At 42.8% G+C, this 16,623-nt stretch overlaps 1 protein-coding gene across 1 annotated transcript in view; it reads left to right on the forward strand.

Moving 5' to 3' along the window:
* Positions 1–16,623, forward strand: part of CDC73 (cell division cycle 73) — a 515,645-nt gene that overhangs the window by 163,351 nt on the left and 335,671 nt on the right. Inside the window, exon 9 of the mRNA XM_069231104.1 lies at positions 1,933–2,011. Coding sequence (XP_069087205.1) covers positions 1,933–2,011 — 79 coding nt within the window. The remainder of the gene's footprint in view (positions 1–1,932; positions 2,012–16,623) is intronic.

Genomic DNA, 16,623 nt, shown 5'->3' on the forward strand with positions numbered 1-16,623 from the left:
AAGCACCCATATTGCTCCCTGTCTCACTGAACTACTCTGGCTACACATCCAGAAACGTTGCAGATTCAAGCAGCTCATCCACACCTACAAGCACTCCACAAAACCAGATCAGCATACCTCAGCAACAACTTCAAATCTACCAACCTTACAGACAGCTGTGCTCCACCCCTCTCTCCCTCGTACGAGTTCCCCACATCAACAGAAGCAAGTCAAGAGGGCGCACCTTTTTCATTGCCGACAAGAACTGGTGCACACTTCCTCAATACATCACAACTGTCACTCCTCATTTTCTGCAAGAAACTAAAAACCTGGCTGTTCAGCTAGGAGCACTGCCTGGCCTACGTTCCTGATCCGGAGCCTGGATACCCTCACGGGATAAGCTGTGGCATGCAATTTGACATAACATAACAGTAACACAACAGTCAATAGATGATAAGCACATCACAAATTCCCACTCATATTTGTATCTTTAATTAGACACAAACAGGACAAAAGTCACTCCAGAAAGTTTGGAATAAGTTGTAAAACGTTAGTAAATAACTGCTATCACTCTTAGGGGTAGTTTATAAGCCTTGAATTTTTGGGTCCGAGGCAAAGTAAAAGTTTCAAGCCAACCCCAATGGAAGTTTGGGTCTGATGCAGTATTTAAGTTGGTCTTGGTCAAGATTGTACCTTTGCATTTAGAAACTCTCCAATTCATGATCCTGAATTTCAGTATTGGGTTAAATGTCCTGCATTGCATCTCTTCATTAACTAATAATTCATTTTGTTGATCTTCCTGATCTCCACCACATGTTCATCATCCCGCCAACTGCTCGTACTACATCAATGACAGTTAAACAATTAACACTGAAATCTGGAAGTAATGCTTCTTAGGTGAAGATACGAATTTTCAAAATGAAAATGAAGAGCTAATGAAATTAATATTGTACTGAGATGTTCAAGAAATGAATGTAATTGTTTTTTTTTTAAATGTGTGAAGTTTTTCTTTTTTGGACTTTACAATTTGTTACAGTGATTCATGAACTCCTTTCAACCCATAGTATGCAGTATCTTAAGAACAGGGATATGGAATGGTGGATCTCATCTCACATCTGCTACAAGATTAGCAATTATCTCTTCCCTCTCTTTTGAAGAGCCCCTTACATTGTTGCACTGTGATAGTTCCTTTCAGAGCTCACCCTCGCTTCTGTCTAAAGTGTCCAGGTATTTTCATATTCAGCAGGAAATCTTCCTCTAATTCTCAGTATCGGGAAGGTTATTATTTATACATTGTATGATATTTTAGAGGTCCTCTCCTCAGTTTGTCACTTGTGCTCACCTTTGCCCAGTTATGTTTTCTTTCATAGCTCTTGTTGCTTGTTAAATTGTCTCCTGTAATGGAGCGTTGCATAATCCAAGGGCTTCTTTCCCGTTTGAGCTACATTAACGTTTGTAGCCTTTTAGCAGTGTTTTTGTTCGGAGGCGGCCTGTAAAGCAGAAGCTTGGGTTATGTAGCTGTTTGTAAGCATACACTCTAGAGCTAATGCATGCTTTGAATAAGTTGGACAGTACAATCTTGTTCGTCTTTAGATTTCACACACTATCTCGATGCTTCTGGGTTGTTAAGAACATTGTAATCCTCCCAGTAGTGTTGATAAAGGTGCCTGTTATAGAGATTACATGTTAATCACTTACATAACTTTAATACTACTAATTCTTCCTACAACTTCCTTTCTCTGGATTTCCTTTCTCTGAGATATGTGTTTAGTCTAGGGAAAGTTGCAAGATAAAAAAAAGTCTGTGGCCCATGTTTTCTAAGATTGTTGTGCCAAAATGCCTTGGTGCATTTTCCTGCTGTTCAGAATGTTTCATAGTATCGAGGAACTGAGGGGAGTAGCACTGTTTTGAGTGCCCTGCATAAACCAGTCTCATACAAATCATTTATTCTAGGATCCCACGATAAGGACCAAGCAGCCAATTCCAGCAGCCTACAACAGATACGATCAGGAGCGGTTCAAAGGAAAAGAAGGTACGTTTCTCACATAAAATGTGGCGTTTGTTAAACTCTCAGTTAAGTAACTTCTCATTACTTAGAACATTAATTTGCTGAATCCATTGAATCCATTAAGTCTATTTCCAGTGAAGTCTGGGTCTATACTGATTTTCCTCAAGCCTGAATTCAAGCAAAACAAAAATCCAAACTCCTTTCAAATCTTTCTCTTTTGTGAGTGCTTAGATTTTTTGCTTTTTCCATTGGTTTCTTGTAAATAACAGCGTTCAAAAGGATAAATAGGCAATGGCAAAAAGTGAGTGTTCATCTCGGCTTGTTGCACTGCAGGATGGCTGTAAGTAGGATTCACACGTGTAAATAGGAAGCGTCCTCAACAAAATAGTCACAGTGATTGCTGGTGATCAGTAATAACAACATTGCACACCCCACCCCCACCAACTTCTTCCATGCAACTCTTCCCGGTTGAGACTATTGTTCTGTTAGTTCTCCATGGCTAATGCCCTCATGGAGTCTGTAGTGGAGTGTAGAGTATTGTAGTTCATTATTGTATTTCCTTAAGTCTTATCAGTAGTATCCACTGCCTCTGATTTTTTTGTATTTTTTTTTTTTAAATTTTTTTTTGTTACCCCGGATAGTTGTAGCCTTATTCTTAATCTCCCTTAACCACAATAGCTTTTTCACCCATATGTTTTCTGTCCGTATTGTTGTTGTGCAGAGCTAATATAGTTTGCTTTGCCACCAATAGCGTGTACTATATATATTTTCCTAATATGTAGGGAGTATATATTTTTATAGTGAGCTGCCTAGAATTGCAACCTCTAGGTCTTCCTCTGAATATGATCCTAAGACTTCCTCAATAGTCTCTAGTACTTTGACAGCAAGTTTTCATATGGGGGAAGGGCAGAAGAATGTGTCTCTGTGCCGGTACCACTGCATCTCCTCCAGCATTGTTACCCTCTTCCTTTCCAGTGTCCTATTGCTTCTACTCTTTCCAGGGATAGTGATGATAATTCCAGCATTGTTTATTTCCTCCCACATAGCTAAAAAAATGAGTAATCCTTTTGAAAATGTCTCCCTCGTCTAGTATGATTTTACACTCTTTGCCACACCTTCTAGGATAGAAATTCCTCTCCAAATGTCCCCAGCACTTTGTAGATTCAGGAGATTGTGTGTCTTTTGATTAAAATTGAGGTATTTTTGCAAAAGGAGTTGGTCCTCTGTTGCTCGTTTTTGTTTTTTTAATTTGAGGTTGCTGGATCCAGTGCCATAGTTGTTGGTATTGAAAGGTATTCTGTTTTAAGCTGCTCATAGGGCTTTACTTTCTCTCTTCCGTAGGATCTTTTGTATGGTCCTGTAAACCCCTGTTAAACCTCCCTACCCCTTCTCCCGCCATTTGTTAAAAATGTTGCCTATCCAGGCCAGGTGGGAAATCTCTATTCCCTCGAAGGTGTGTGAATCAAGAGGAGAATTGGGTCCAGCTTGGACTGTCCCACGCCCACAACTGGGGCTATAGATAGCTTAGGGTCTCTTTGTTGTTAAGGTGTCAAGGTATCTCCCACAAATATCTACTTTCTATTTTTTTTTTTTCTCGTTTTTGAAATTTGCATTGTTGTTATTTAACATGTACATCAACAGGCACTTTGCATAGATCGTAATCTTGCTTTTCCACAAAGGCAGAAAGATTTATAGCTTAATTAGTTGTATAGTTTGCCGCTGTCATGATTTAAAGAAGAAAGATCAGTAGAAAAAGTTAAACATGACAGACAAAAGATAATGTGTTGTGGAATGGGCAAGGATTAGAGAGTTATTGTATATAACATTATACATTCAGTACAATGGAATTTTAGTATAGAAGGTGTGGGGATGCAGTTCAAGTAAGGATCCTGAGGGTGTGAGATGCTAGCAAGGAGTAGTTCACATCTTGAGTGAGGCGCTTGACCCCACAATTGGTAATGGGGGGAGGGGGGGTGTCGGCTATCTAAGGCAGAAGCATAGCCACAACAGTTTGCCTGAAAGTGTGATATTTCGTCCCAACCCTGGAACTGATGGTGCTTACGGAGTCCCTGAGCTTCCTCCCTATGCAGATCCTTAGTGTCTGCCTCCATCCAAATCAGAAATGACTGCTTTCACGCAAGAACACACAGTGGCGATCTGGCCTTGCACTGACACGTAATGGTGCGTTTACCAAGCAGTATCGCAAGGTATAGGAATTACACTGGTAGTTTTTTTCTTTCTGTGCTTGAAAGAATCTAGGGCACGGACCTCCCATGTATACATGTCAGTACAGTCTGTAGCTTGTGCGAGTTGGGTCGTGATCATGGATGCAAAAAGGGATAGGAATGGACAGGTCCGGAGCATGTGTATCAAGTCAGTGTTGGGTGAGCTACAACTGGGACACAGAGGATTCGACCCTGGAAAAAAAAAAAAAAAAAAAAATTCACCTTGGCCAGTGAAAGGGGTGCTCTGTGTAATTAGCTGAATGTGTTAAGGCATGACTGTGTGAGTTTGCGGATCTGCTTTTTTGATAGTCCAACTAGTATGAAGAGAATGTGCTATGGTCCATTATATTAAGAATAGTCCACTGTATACTTCAAATTACTTCATCTGATACCTGAAAAGGACAAAAACGTGCCATGGGCATCTGTAGTCAGGATACCTGCTGAATGCCAATACCTGAAGTCGGAGTACTTCTGTATACCCCTGTGTTTTGGAATGCTTAGAAGGGGAATTGCTGACACATAGGTTGCAGTCTGAGCCAGTATGCAAAAATAAAAGCTGTTGCTCGCAGTATGTGAGAACGGAGTGGCAGTGCACACACGACAAGGGGTAGAAAAGCTGCAGGAGTTTGTCCAGAGGCCGTAGAGCAAGGGTGTTGGCCATGTCTTCAGATTGCGCACTCATCCAACCAGCAGCACACCTATTAAAGCTGTGCCACCAGGTAGAAGTTCTCTGTAGGGAGCTGTCGTAGTTTTGCTAGAGCAACTCTGCGACAAACATTTTGCCATACAGGGTCACTCAGCAGCACACCTAAGGTGCAAAAACATTTCCCAGGAAGCTATATGGGCAAATAAACAATAGAATATAGCAGACGAGAAAGCATTGATTTCTTGAAAAGGGCAATGCGACCAGCAAAGATCTACTGCTTAATGAACAATCATACACCACTCAGTCAGTCTCACATCTAGCCCAACTAAGAAACCACAAGTGTTGTGTTGTGTAGTAATAATGGAATAGCTTGGTAACTCCCATTCAGTAATGGAATAGATTGTTAACTCCCATTTCCCCCCCTTTTCTTGCCCCCACCATGCATTGTTTGTGTCTGGATCATTCTTTTGGGGACTGAAATGTTTAAGATTTCTGATTTATCTACATTATTTGAAATCCTGACAACTGCTTGTACTCCTGCAGGTCCCTCATTAGGTAGGCAGCAATTCAGTTGGATCTGTCAAAATAAATAATTGATCATTTGTAAACCTAGCTTTAATTTATCTGCCCCTAATTTTATTAACTTTAATTATTTGTTGGCATGGATCCTTCAGGTAATTGGTACCAGAGGTGGACCCCTTAGCCTGGTTCCATGCTGGTTATGCACCGATTGTGAGCAATACTGTTAACTTTGACCCTTGCGTTGATGGTTTGATATCACGACTATGCCCAATTGCGAAAACTCTTCTGAGTATCTTCACCGAGTCACAGTTTGTTCAGCTTCCAGGAAGACCTGGGCTACCTTTCGTTTGCCATTATTCCCTATGTTTCAGCAGATGGAGGGATTTTGTTTTCGTATTGTCATTCATTTGTCTGCCATAAATACACCGGGATTGATTGGGGTGGACAAGATCTTCAATTCCTATTTTTAAGTGGAGTGTTGCTTTCTTTGTGATGATTTGTGCATGGTATACTTCCAGGAAATTGACTGATGTGAGGCTCAATTACCTGGTAGCTTGTTTGGTTTGGGAATCAGGGATATAATAGGTCAGGGTATTGTTGGGGTCACCACCTTCTTGTTTTCCTTCTTGGTACACTCTAAGAAGTATGGGCAGTAGTGGGGCACTGAAGGATAAATAAAAGCAACAGTAACCCTGTCTGGGCCAGGTGTTCTGGAGAGATGTTGGCAGGAGTAGCTTTTAGAATCTCTTCATAAGCAGTTTGTCTATTTTTTTTAACTGTATCTACATCTGAGGCTTTAGGTGTGCTTCATTTAGGTAGCCCTTCTGTCGTTGGACCCTAGCTGTCTCCCTTTCGTACAGTTTTTTTGTACAATATCTGAAAGCACTCTGCTTTGTCTCCCTCCCTCCTTCACACACAGGTAACCATCTTCATCCTTAAAGTCAACAATGCACCTTCTCGTCTGACCTGGTCTAAGCAGGTTTGCCAATAATTTACCTGGCTTGTTTCCTGTTCATAGAATCCGTGGTCTAGTTTGGCTAATAGGTTATTCTCCCTGTCCGTTACCAGGGTTCTGATATTTCTCCAATTTGACAAAACTTTTCTCCATAATCTTTGGAACTGTGTATGCTTGTGGGTTTTCTTTACGTCCTTAAATTAAGTCCTCAGTTGAGTTTTTAACACTTCCATCATTTCTGAAGGCATCTTCTATAAAATGTACCCTGAGGACTACCTCCCATACAGGTGCATCGCCAACTTCCCTAGTGTCATTGTGGGTAACCTATTATGTGATGCATTTCCTGTCACACAGGAGATTAACATATGTATTTTACCACCACCCTTCTGCCCACTTCGTCTGTCATGTGTCCCTCTGTTCTGAAATTGCACTTTGGATTGATCAACAGCACACCCCAGCTGTATTTGTCTCCTTTGATGGAAAGTATTTCATGGGGAGTTTTTGGGATTTAAGGCACTTTAAATCATTTGCAATAAGTAGGTTTCTTTAATTATGTTGCAGTTATCTTTGTGTGTACGTGCTCATCTACCAAATATACAGTGTTTGGCCAGGAGCTGAGACCATCAAGTTGACCTTTTGCAGGCTGTTTTTTTTGTTTGGTTTGTTGTATATCTGGCCAAGAAATTCTTTGTGGTGACACTGTTAAATTATTTGTCACCCCTTTGTCTCTCTGCATTTGCATGGTCTTCTCTTGTTATTCAAGTCACTAGCTGTATTACATTTTGTGATGGGTTTGCTTGCATTTTTCTGGTTGCTCCATTCATCATGTCTCAATGGGACCTTAATTTGATCCTTGAATTCTTCATTTGCATGCTTTTTAAGCCCGTTCGCAATTGTTCTGAGATTAATAACCCTCAAAGCTGTATTCCCCATAAAAGTTACTTCTGCATACTGTCAGCAAGCTGCAGGAGCTATCAGTGCAATTGCCATACACGGTTTTCCCTGGATGAATTTGTGTCACAAACTTATGCTTCACTTTTGCCAAAAATGTGACCTCCCTTTCATGTGGGACAGTCTAGCTCTTTTTTTTTTTGTTTTTTTTTTTTTGTTTTAATTTTTAGCCTTACCCTTTGAATGAGAGGCTCCACCGATTGGACCCTGACGAGTTCTTAGCTCTTACATTGAGTCCACAAAAGAGTATGAAGTAAATGATTAGCATTTTAACCAGCTTTGCCATTGCTAAGAAGGGATAGGTGGTTCAGAAGTGAATCTTGACCAAGTGTTTCATCCTGTGTCCTGGCCAAAAAAAGGGACTCTGACACTGCCCTGATGTTGACACTCTGGAGGGCCTTTGGGCCTATTCCATTAGAGCCAAGACAGCCACAACTGCGTTGGTGAGGGGTGTTGCTGTGTTGGATACCGGTCATTCAGACCCAAAAATCTCTGAAACTACACAACTGACAAAGAAATTAGACAAACAAATGCTGCAAGTCACAAATCAAGGAGACTGTGTTCTAAATGCTAGCTACTCCAAGTCACATTCAGTATTTTGCTATTGACAATTTGCCAAGCAGGTCTCAGTGTTTGCTTTTTTTCTTCTTCATAGTACATGGTCTATAATGTATAACCAGCAGCAACATATTAGCAGTCCACCACATGGTTTGGATACAAGCAGACACAGCAGATTTACCTAGTGAACTCATGAGCACCAGCTAGCATTCAACTTGTATTTGCTGGATGTAGGCAGGGAGAAATGATATGAAGAGTCCACACTCTAGTGAGAGCAGCAACCCACACGCATTGGATAATACCAACCATGTCAGATGTTATATGTAGTGCTTTCAAGAGTAACCATAATGCAAGTTACAGGCAAGCTTTGGTTAAAAGCATTAAAAATCCTGAGGATGTGATCAGGAAAGCAGGCTCACAATGAAAAAGGTAGGCAACAAGCAAATGTGTCAAACTGCAAATCAAAAAGGCTATGGCCTAATGCCATACTTCTACAAGTCATATTCAGCTCTTTATCATCTTGATTTAACAGCGACTGTCAGATTTCAGTATTTGCTTGTCAGTATAAATGGTCTTTAGTGTCCATCGTGCAGTGACAGAGGATTAGCCCTTACTGAACTGGATACAGCAAGCCACAGCAGATACATACGTAGTCCACCCAGGGGCGAGAATGAAGAACCCACTGAGATGTTCTAGAATCAGACTACCATGCTAAATTATATGCGGTTCGTCCAATAAGAACAGCTGAATAATCTGCAGAAATACACTATATACAGGTCTTCATTGATGCTGAGCTAAATAGTCTACACAGGAATGACAGAGTAGAAGTCTGCTACATACACAGGGTGTGGACAGCTAGTGTAGATGATTTACAGAATGCATCTGGGAGCAGCCTGGGTACATCTGATGTGTACGATTAATAGTGTTGGTAGTAATGTAATGCTTGAGAAGCAGTACTTGTTGTACCTGGCTTTTTGACAGGGAGATCCCCAAACTTTTTGCCTCCTTCCTCCTATTTTTTCTGACCTGTTGTTGTTGGCTTTTGACCTCTGGGCACTTTACCACTGCTAACCAGTGCTAAAGTGCATATGCTCTCTGTGTAAATTGTACTATTGATTGGTTTATCCATGATTGGCTATTGAATTTACTTATAAGTCCCTAGTAGAGTGCACTATATGTGCCTAGGGCCTGTAGATTAAATGCTGCTAGTGGGCCTGCAGCACTGGTTGTGCCACCCACTTCAGTAGCCCCTTAACCTTGTCTCAGGCCTGCCATTGCAAGGCCTGTGTGTGCAGTTTCACTGCCACTTCGATTTGGCATTTAAAAGTACTTGCCAAGCCTAGAAATCCCCTTTTTCTACATATGTCATCCCTAATGTTTGCCCTAGGTAACCCCTATAGCAGGGTGCTGTGTGGGTAAAAGGCAGGACATATACCTGTGTAATTATATGTCCTGGTAGTGTAAAACTCCTAAATTCGTTTTTACACTACTGCGAGGCCTGCTCCCTTCATAGGCTAACATTGGGGCTGCCCTCATACACTGTTGAAGTGGCAGCTGCTGATCTAAAAGGAGCAGGAAGGTCATATTTAGTATGGCCAGAATGGTAATATAAAGTCCTGCTGACTGGTGAAGTCGGATTTAATATTACTATTCTAGAAATGCCACTTTTAGAAAGTGAGCATTTCTTTGCACTTAAATCTTGTTGTGCCCTTCAATCCACGTCTGGCTAGGTTTAGTTGACAGCTCCTTGTGCATTCACTCAGACACACCCCAAACACAGGGTACTCAGCCTCACTTGCATACATCTGCATTTTGAATGGGTCTTCCTGGGCTGGGAGGATGGAGGGCCTGCCCTCACACAAAGGACTGCCACACCCCCTTCTGGGACTCTGGCAGACAGGACTGAACCGAAAGGGGGCTTGGTGCATTTCTTAGACACTCTTTGAAGTCACCCCCACTTCAAAGGCACAACTTAGTATAAAACAGGGCCTCTGCCCTACCTCATCAGACACTTGCTGGAGAAGAAACCTGAACCAGAAACAACATCCTGCCAAGAAGAACTGCCTGGCTGCTCAAAGGACTCACCTGTCTGCTTTTCTACAAAGGACTGCTTCCTTGCTGTTGGCCTGCTGCCTTGCTGAACTCTTGTCTGGCTGTAAGAGTGCTCTCCAAGGGCTTGGATAGAGCTTGCCTCCTGTTCCCTGAAGTCTCAGGACCAAAAAGACTTCTCTCTTTCACTTGGACGCTTTGTGCGCCAAAATTTTCGACGCACAGCTTGTTCCGCGGCGAGAAAAACGCCGCACACGGACGCTGATCGACGCGACGCCTTCGGGACGACCGGAACTTCGATGCACGGCCTCGCAAGGACAACGCTGCCCGACTTCCAAGGAGAAATCGTCGTGACGCCTGCTGTGAGAGCGAAATTTCGACTCACAGCCCCGCGGAACGATGCGCAGCCGGAAAACAAGCAGGAGAATCCACGCACAGACCCGGGACATCTGGTAATCCCTGCGAACCATAGAAGGAGACGGTCCGCGTGCCGGAAAACGACGCACGTCTTCCCCGTGTGAAAAATAATGACGCAAGTCCGTGTGTGAAGGGGCGCAACCGAAGTCATTTCAAAAGTAGAAATTGCTGTGTGAAATGGTAGTTGGCTTCATATTTGTTTAGCATGGGCAGATATAAATTCTTAGGGTATACCTTGTGCTTACTCCTTTCTCAAAAACGGAGCATCTATGTTTTTTGTGAAACATTCCATTAGCTGATGTTGAAAGCAATATTTACACAGCACTGCAATGTGGCTATATAGACCAGAAAGGAAGCACAGCTGGAAAATATACTTAGGGATAATAATCAGTTTGAGATTACTTATGTTGTAGATTCACTTGTGACGGTCCAACTTCCCTTGGGGCATGAAGGTAGCCAAGCAAATATTGGCAATTCAATTTTTGTGCACATTGACACTTATGCCATTGGGTAAATATATTTATGTAAACTAAGGTGAGATGGCTGTCCCTGTCCCAGGAGACTTGAACCCAAGTAATTTGACACATTCTTGAAACTGATACTCTAGACGGCTAAAGAAAACAACCAACCAGTACTTTTGGAACTCAACACTCAGTCGCAGGATACTGCATTGCCTTTGAATGTACAACACACAAGCTTCCAAATGATTGTTACAGTTGTCTTTTTAATTCCTTTTCACTGAGTAGACACCTATATTCCCTTCTACTCTTAAATATCTACTTTTTGTTGAAATTATTTTATGATCTACAAAGAAAAAAATGTTTTTTTGCAGCGTGAACTCATTCTAGATTCTCATGATGAAGCGTGAACTCATTCTAGATTCACGTGATGCACATTTTTCTGCCATCTAGTGAGTCCGTAAAGAAAAATATGTTGACATGGAGGGAAGGAGGAGTGGCGAGAGGGATTGTTGAAGTATTGCTAATGTCAATAATCCACATGGTCTAGTATGTGAAACCGGTCTTCAGATTCTAATTTCCACCATGGTTGCATGGTTCGCAGTGCAATGTAGTAGCCACCTTCCCAAGTCTCCTCCAGGCCCCTCTGTACGACTTGAGCAGTATTCCCGGTGTGGAATGTTAAGTCTACCCCATTGGCATACAGGCCAGTAACCTAGATGGTGGTGCACTTATTTGCCCACACGTCTGCATACCTGAGGCAGCAGAACATGCCCGTAAGTGTTAGTCCTGGGGAGTACTGCACTTCCTTCTGCAGTGAGTACAACTGAGTGGAGCTCTTACTTCACTGAACTGAGTCCTTTGCATCTCGTGTCTCTACCCCCAGCTGAGAAACCACAGGACAAAAAGTGAGCTTATGCCCTGAGTGATTGCTCACATAGGCAGGGGAAAGCCCAGACCACAAGGGGTGGCCTTTGAGCAGAGCTCACTAGGCTGGTATGCCTGTATCCCACTGTCTGGGACTCACTCCAAGGTGCAATGTGTTGGCAGGGGAGAGGAGCATAAAATCAGCAGCTCCCTACCCAGGGACTCAGGCCAGATGGCAAAAATAGCAAGGGTGTGTGCCAACAATAATACATAGCCTTGGAATTTATGGACAGTGTGGGGCCCCAGCAATGGAGGGGGGGCAACAAATCTTAGTTCTAGCTGAGACTCCACCTGGAGAGAGAATTGAAGACTCTAAACAGTGGTGCAGCCTGGACACTGGCCTTCAAGCAACTCTTCTCCTATGCTACCCTGGACTCCCCATGGAGAGGCCTTCAGCAGTGCACTGAGACCCAAAGATAGAGTGCTCAGTCCTTGGGTACTGAATACCTGCTTAATAACCGAGCAGAATAAACACAACAATGTTATTTGGATGCTTGCTATTTTTAGCAGGTTGCCCCAGAAATATATCTGCCTTGCTTGGCAATCGTGATAACCTATGCTAATGTCTGACCGTTACGAAGCCCACTCCCATGTTCCACAGGGAATAGGCCTACATTAGTTTATTTTGCTCATAAGTGCATTTGACCCCAGATGGTGATGCACATTGCACTCCTTGGAACTAAGATTTTGAAACCCTGGATGGACAGCGGGAAATGAAGAACCAGAACTTCCAGCAGCTGTTAGGCCCCAGCCCAACCACTGGCATAACCTCTGCAGCTGTATCAAAGCAAGTGCCAAACCAGATCAGTTCTTGAAGTAAATGCTCCAAATTAGCAGTCCATAAATATTTACAATAGACTCTACATCTGTGCCAGAAATAATTAAATGCAGAGGTCGATAAGTTGAAAATCACCTGAACTAGCTTCACCATTTCCCTACCGATACAAAGGCAGAGGGGGACCTTATTATAACAGATTTTAACACAGGCTTTTAGGAATGGAAAGGTGTTATCTTTTTTTCTATGAGCTACAGTTGATGACCTTGAAAAGACGGTAGACAGTTGAATGGAGGAACTGCACCAAATGTGAACAATGCTACATGCTGCTCAAGAACAAAATGAGGAACTGCATCTCAAACAAGAACATTTAGAAAATAGTTCATGCAGAAACAGTATTTGAATAAGAAGCATTCTTTGCATAGCTGAGCGCCATCTGTTAAAACTTTCAATAGTGAAAGTCACTTAGAGGCCAACAGGAAAGACCACCACCAAGACAAGATTGAATTGGTGTAGGGCAGGGGGCTTAATATCAGCAGCTCATAGGATATCATCACAAGAGACCACTACTTTGAAGTTAAAAAGGAGTTGATGACTCTTCGGAGATCAGAACTGCCTCTGTTGGAACTTACTCCTGCATAACTTAAAAGAAAAAGTGAATTCAGACCCATCTCTGACTTGACCCACAAACACAAAATTGTATATCAACGGGGTGCATAATTTGCGTCATCTTTAACAGGATTTTAAAGAAAATGGTTGCCAGAGTGCCGAAGACTCTGAGAGATGTACACCTTTGGGGTGGAACACCGTAAAGCCCCGCATGAATACAAGGGCTCCTCCCTGGAGGCCTTTACTGTTTCTAGATTCAACTTAATTCACCACCTGCAATACACTGTAAATCCAGGCACTGATGCTGTCGGTGATCCCGGCACACCCTTGGGCTCAGATCCATAGAATGCTAGCGTATGCACTTGCCCATGACAGTGCTATGCAGGACAAACTCATAGTGGTGGGTAATGTGAGATATATAGTCAGGCCTAGGGTGTCTCAGAAGGATAAGTTTTGAACATAAGAAACTGTGCTTCAAGGTGTTGGTCTCCCAAACCCAGAATCTAAAGTGGGATCTGCGTGCATTTATTAGATAAGATTAGGTGCTAATGTGTTTTCCCAATTGTTAGGGACTATCTGACTACCAAAGGGTTATGATGCATTTGTGAACATAACGAGGCAAGGCACTACCACTCGATCTGACACTTGCGTAGTGAAGAGGAAAGTCATAAGATGTCCCTGTATACACACATGTCCTGAAAATTGCTGGCTTTCAATGGGAAAGGGTCTCCGCAATCTTACCAAATGCCTAGAAGTCTTAAACATCCTCATGGACACAAAATGTAATATTAGCCTCTTGCAGGAAACAATCCTTTTTTTTTAGGAATATTGGTTACCCTCAAGCCCCAGTGCTTTCCTAGTGCCTTTAGATACACATGCTCTGCATACTGCTTTAATCTAGTGTTTGGTTCAGAAGGTTGCAAGTTGTTTTTCTTCGAAAAGTCTTGAGTCACGAGGTATAGTGACGACTCCTCTTGCTGGTAATGCACATGGGCATCAACTCCATTATTTAATTGTTTTCTTCCACTGTCTGGTCCGGTCATGCTTTTACAGAGCTCATATTTGAGACCGTGTTATGGCTCTTTCGTTTAGGAAACCTTTCCAAATTCATCAAATTGTTAACCGAATGTGGTATTCTGTTCCTTTGTGTTCTGGGACCAAAGAAACTTTTAATTGGATCTACACACTTCGATCGAGGCCCTCAGGACCGAGCCCTTCTGGCTGCAATAACTTAAGTCCACACAATATCTACCCTTGCTTAAAGGCATGTGGAAGATATTTTTCAAGGCCCTGCTACAGCGCCCATTATTACTCCGACCGTGGAGAAAAAATATAAAGCTGCCCCATCTAACCCTCTTTTTTTTTTTTTTTTAAATCAAAGGTCAGATACCTGAAGACTGTTTATTTGTGTCTGATGCCAGGAAAAGATCCAATTCACAAACTGCTCAACATGCTCCACCTTCTTATAAGGAGAACAAGCTAATTGATGTTTCTCGCAAACATGTTGCTGCTCAGGCAGCCAATCACTGGCGTATTGCTAATACTCAAGGACTACTTGCCAGATACGATCATGAAAACTGGGACGAACTAGAGGAGCTTCTCCAGTACCTCCCAGCGGAGCACAGGAAAAGAGGCCAGGAAGCTGTTAATGAGGGACAATTAATATCTAACAATTCTGTCCGTTGTGCTTTAGACTAAGGTGAGCAGTGAGAGGGATAAACACAAGTGTCCTTTTACGCTGGCCTGCGTGGCTACGCAGTTCTGGTTTTAAGCAGGAAGTAAATCGGGCAATCTTGAATGTACCGTTTGACATGAAACATCTTTTCGGCCCAAAAGTAGATCAGGTGCTAGAAAAGATGAAAAATGACAATGAAGTGGCAAAATCCATGGGGGTGCTGCACCTCCCTGCCTCACTTGGTGCTTTTCAAAGGCTTCAATATAAGACAGCCTCCAACCCCTCTGCATCAGAAACTTAATTCATGAGGGGTGCTCCAACTCCCTGCCTCGCATGATGCTTTTCTTAGGCCTCAATATAAGACAGCCTCCAAGCCCTCTGCTTCAGAAACTTCGCTGTCCTACAATAGGAGTCAACCCCACACATCCTCTGAGAAGATTCTACAAAGGCTCCTATAGAGGGAAAAACTACAGCCGTAGGCGAAAAACACTCTCCTCTCAAACCTCTTCCAGTGCCTCCAAGCAGTAACTTGCTGCACCATCCCTCTGATTACCAACCACCTGTAGGAGGGCACCTTCAGCTCTTTCTCCAAAATTTGCAACAAAGTCACAACAGATCAATGGGTGTTGAATATTATTCAACATGATTATTGTCTGGAACTCAATTCCATACCTCCAAAAATTCACACTCACAAACGTTCACAGGATCCTGTCACTCTCCGCAAACAGGAAGTGCAGTCCTTACTAGCGAAAGGAGCAATCGAACCAGCTCCTCTGCAACATCAGGGAACCAGGGTATATTCACTATATTTTCTCATACCCAAAAAGGGCAGCTCCCTAAAGCCAATCCTAGATCTCAGGCCTTTAAATCATTATATCAGAACGTTTTCACATGGTCACACATCAAGATGTGATCCCATTGCTGCAACAGTGTGACTTTTTATTGGCACTGGATTTAAAAGATGTCTATTTTCACATTCCGATATACCCAGCATATCGGAAATGTCAGATTTGTGATAGCAGGTCAACACTACCAATTCAAAGGGCTCCCTTTCAGGGTCACAACAGCAACAAGAGTGTTCACAAAATGCCTCGCTATTGTAGCAGGTCACCTGTGTCGACAGAAATTTAATGTATACCAGTACATACATGACTGGCTCCTCAAAGCCACAATGCTCAATGTTTGCGCCATTCTTAAACCACAATAACTTGGTTTACCAACTAGGTTTCACAATCCGTTTCCAAAAGTCATGCCAAAATCCAATTCAGATACAGCTCTATCTAGTGGCCGTTCTCTACTCACAGTTGTGAATAGCCTACCCAAATGCAGCAAGCATACCAAATTTTCAAACGTAGCTCTCACTTGTGCTCCAATCACCCATTCACTATAAAATCAGTCACAAAATTCTAGGAATGATGGCTTCCTGCAGTGTGATTGTGCCACATAGACATTCTGCAACTGGCACATATGAAGATGTCAATCACGTCTATGGTCTCGGGCACAGGGTCGCTTAGAGGATCTGGCATTGGTAGACAGCTGCATCTTTTGCTCTCTGCAATGGTGGAACAAAACCAATGTTTTCAAGGGGCGGCCTTTTCTTGACTGCATTTCACAGATCATCCTGACAACGGGCACCTCTCAGACAGGGTGGGGTGTTCATCTCCAGGACTTCGCAGTCCAGTGTCTTTGGGATCACACACACCGAATTCTACGCATCAATTACCTAAAAGCTGCTATCTGTTGACCTAGTACTCAAAGCGTTTGTGATTCATCTTGCCAACAAAGTAGTTCTCATACGCCCAGACAACATGACAGACATGTATTATGTGCAAAAACAGGGTGGGGGGGGGGGGGGGGGGTCACATTCAT

Source organism: Pleurodeles waltl, chromosome 4_2, assembly GCF_031143425.1.
Source record: "Pleurodeles waltl isolate 20211129_DDA chromosome 4_2, aPleWal1.hap1.20221129, whole genome shotgun sequence".
Lineage (NCBI taxonomy): Eukaryota > Metazoa > Chordata > Amphibia > Caudata > Salamandridae > Pleurodeles > Pleurodeles waltl.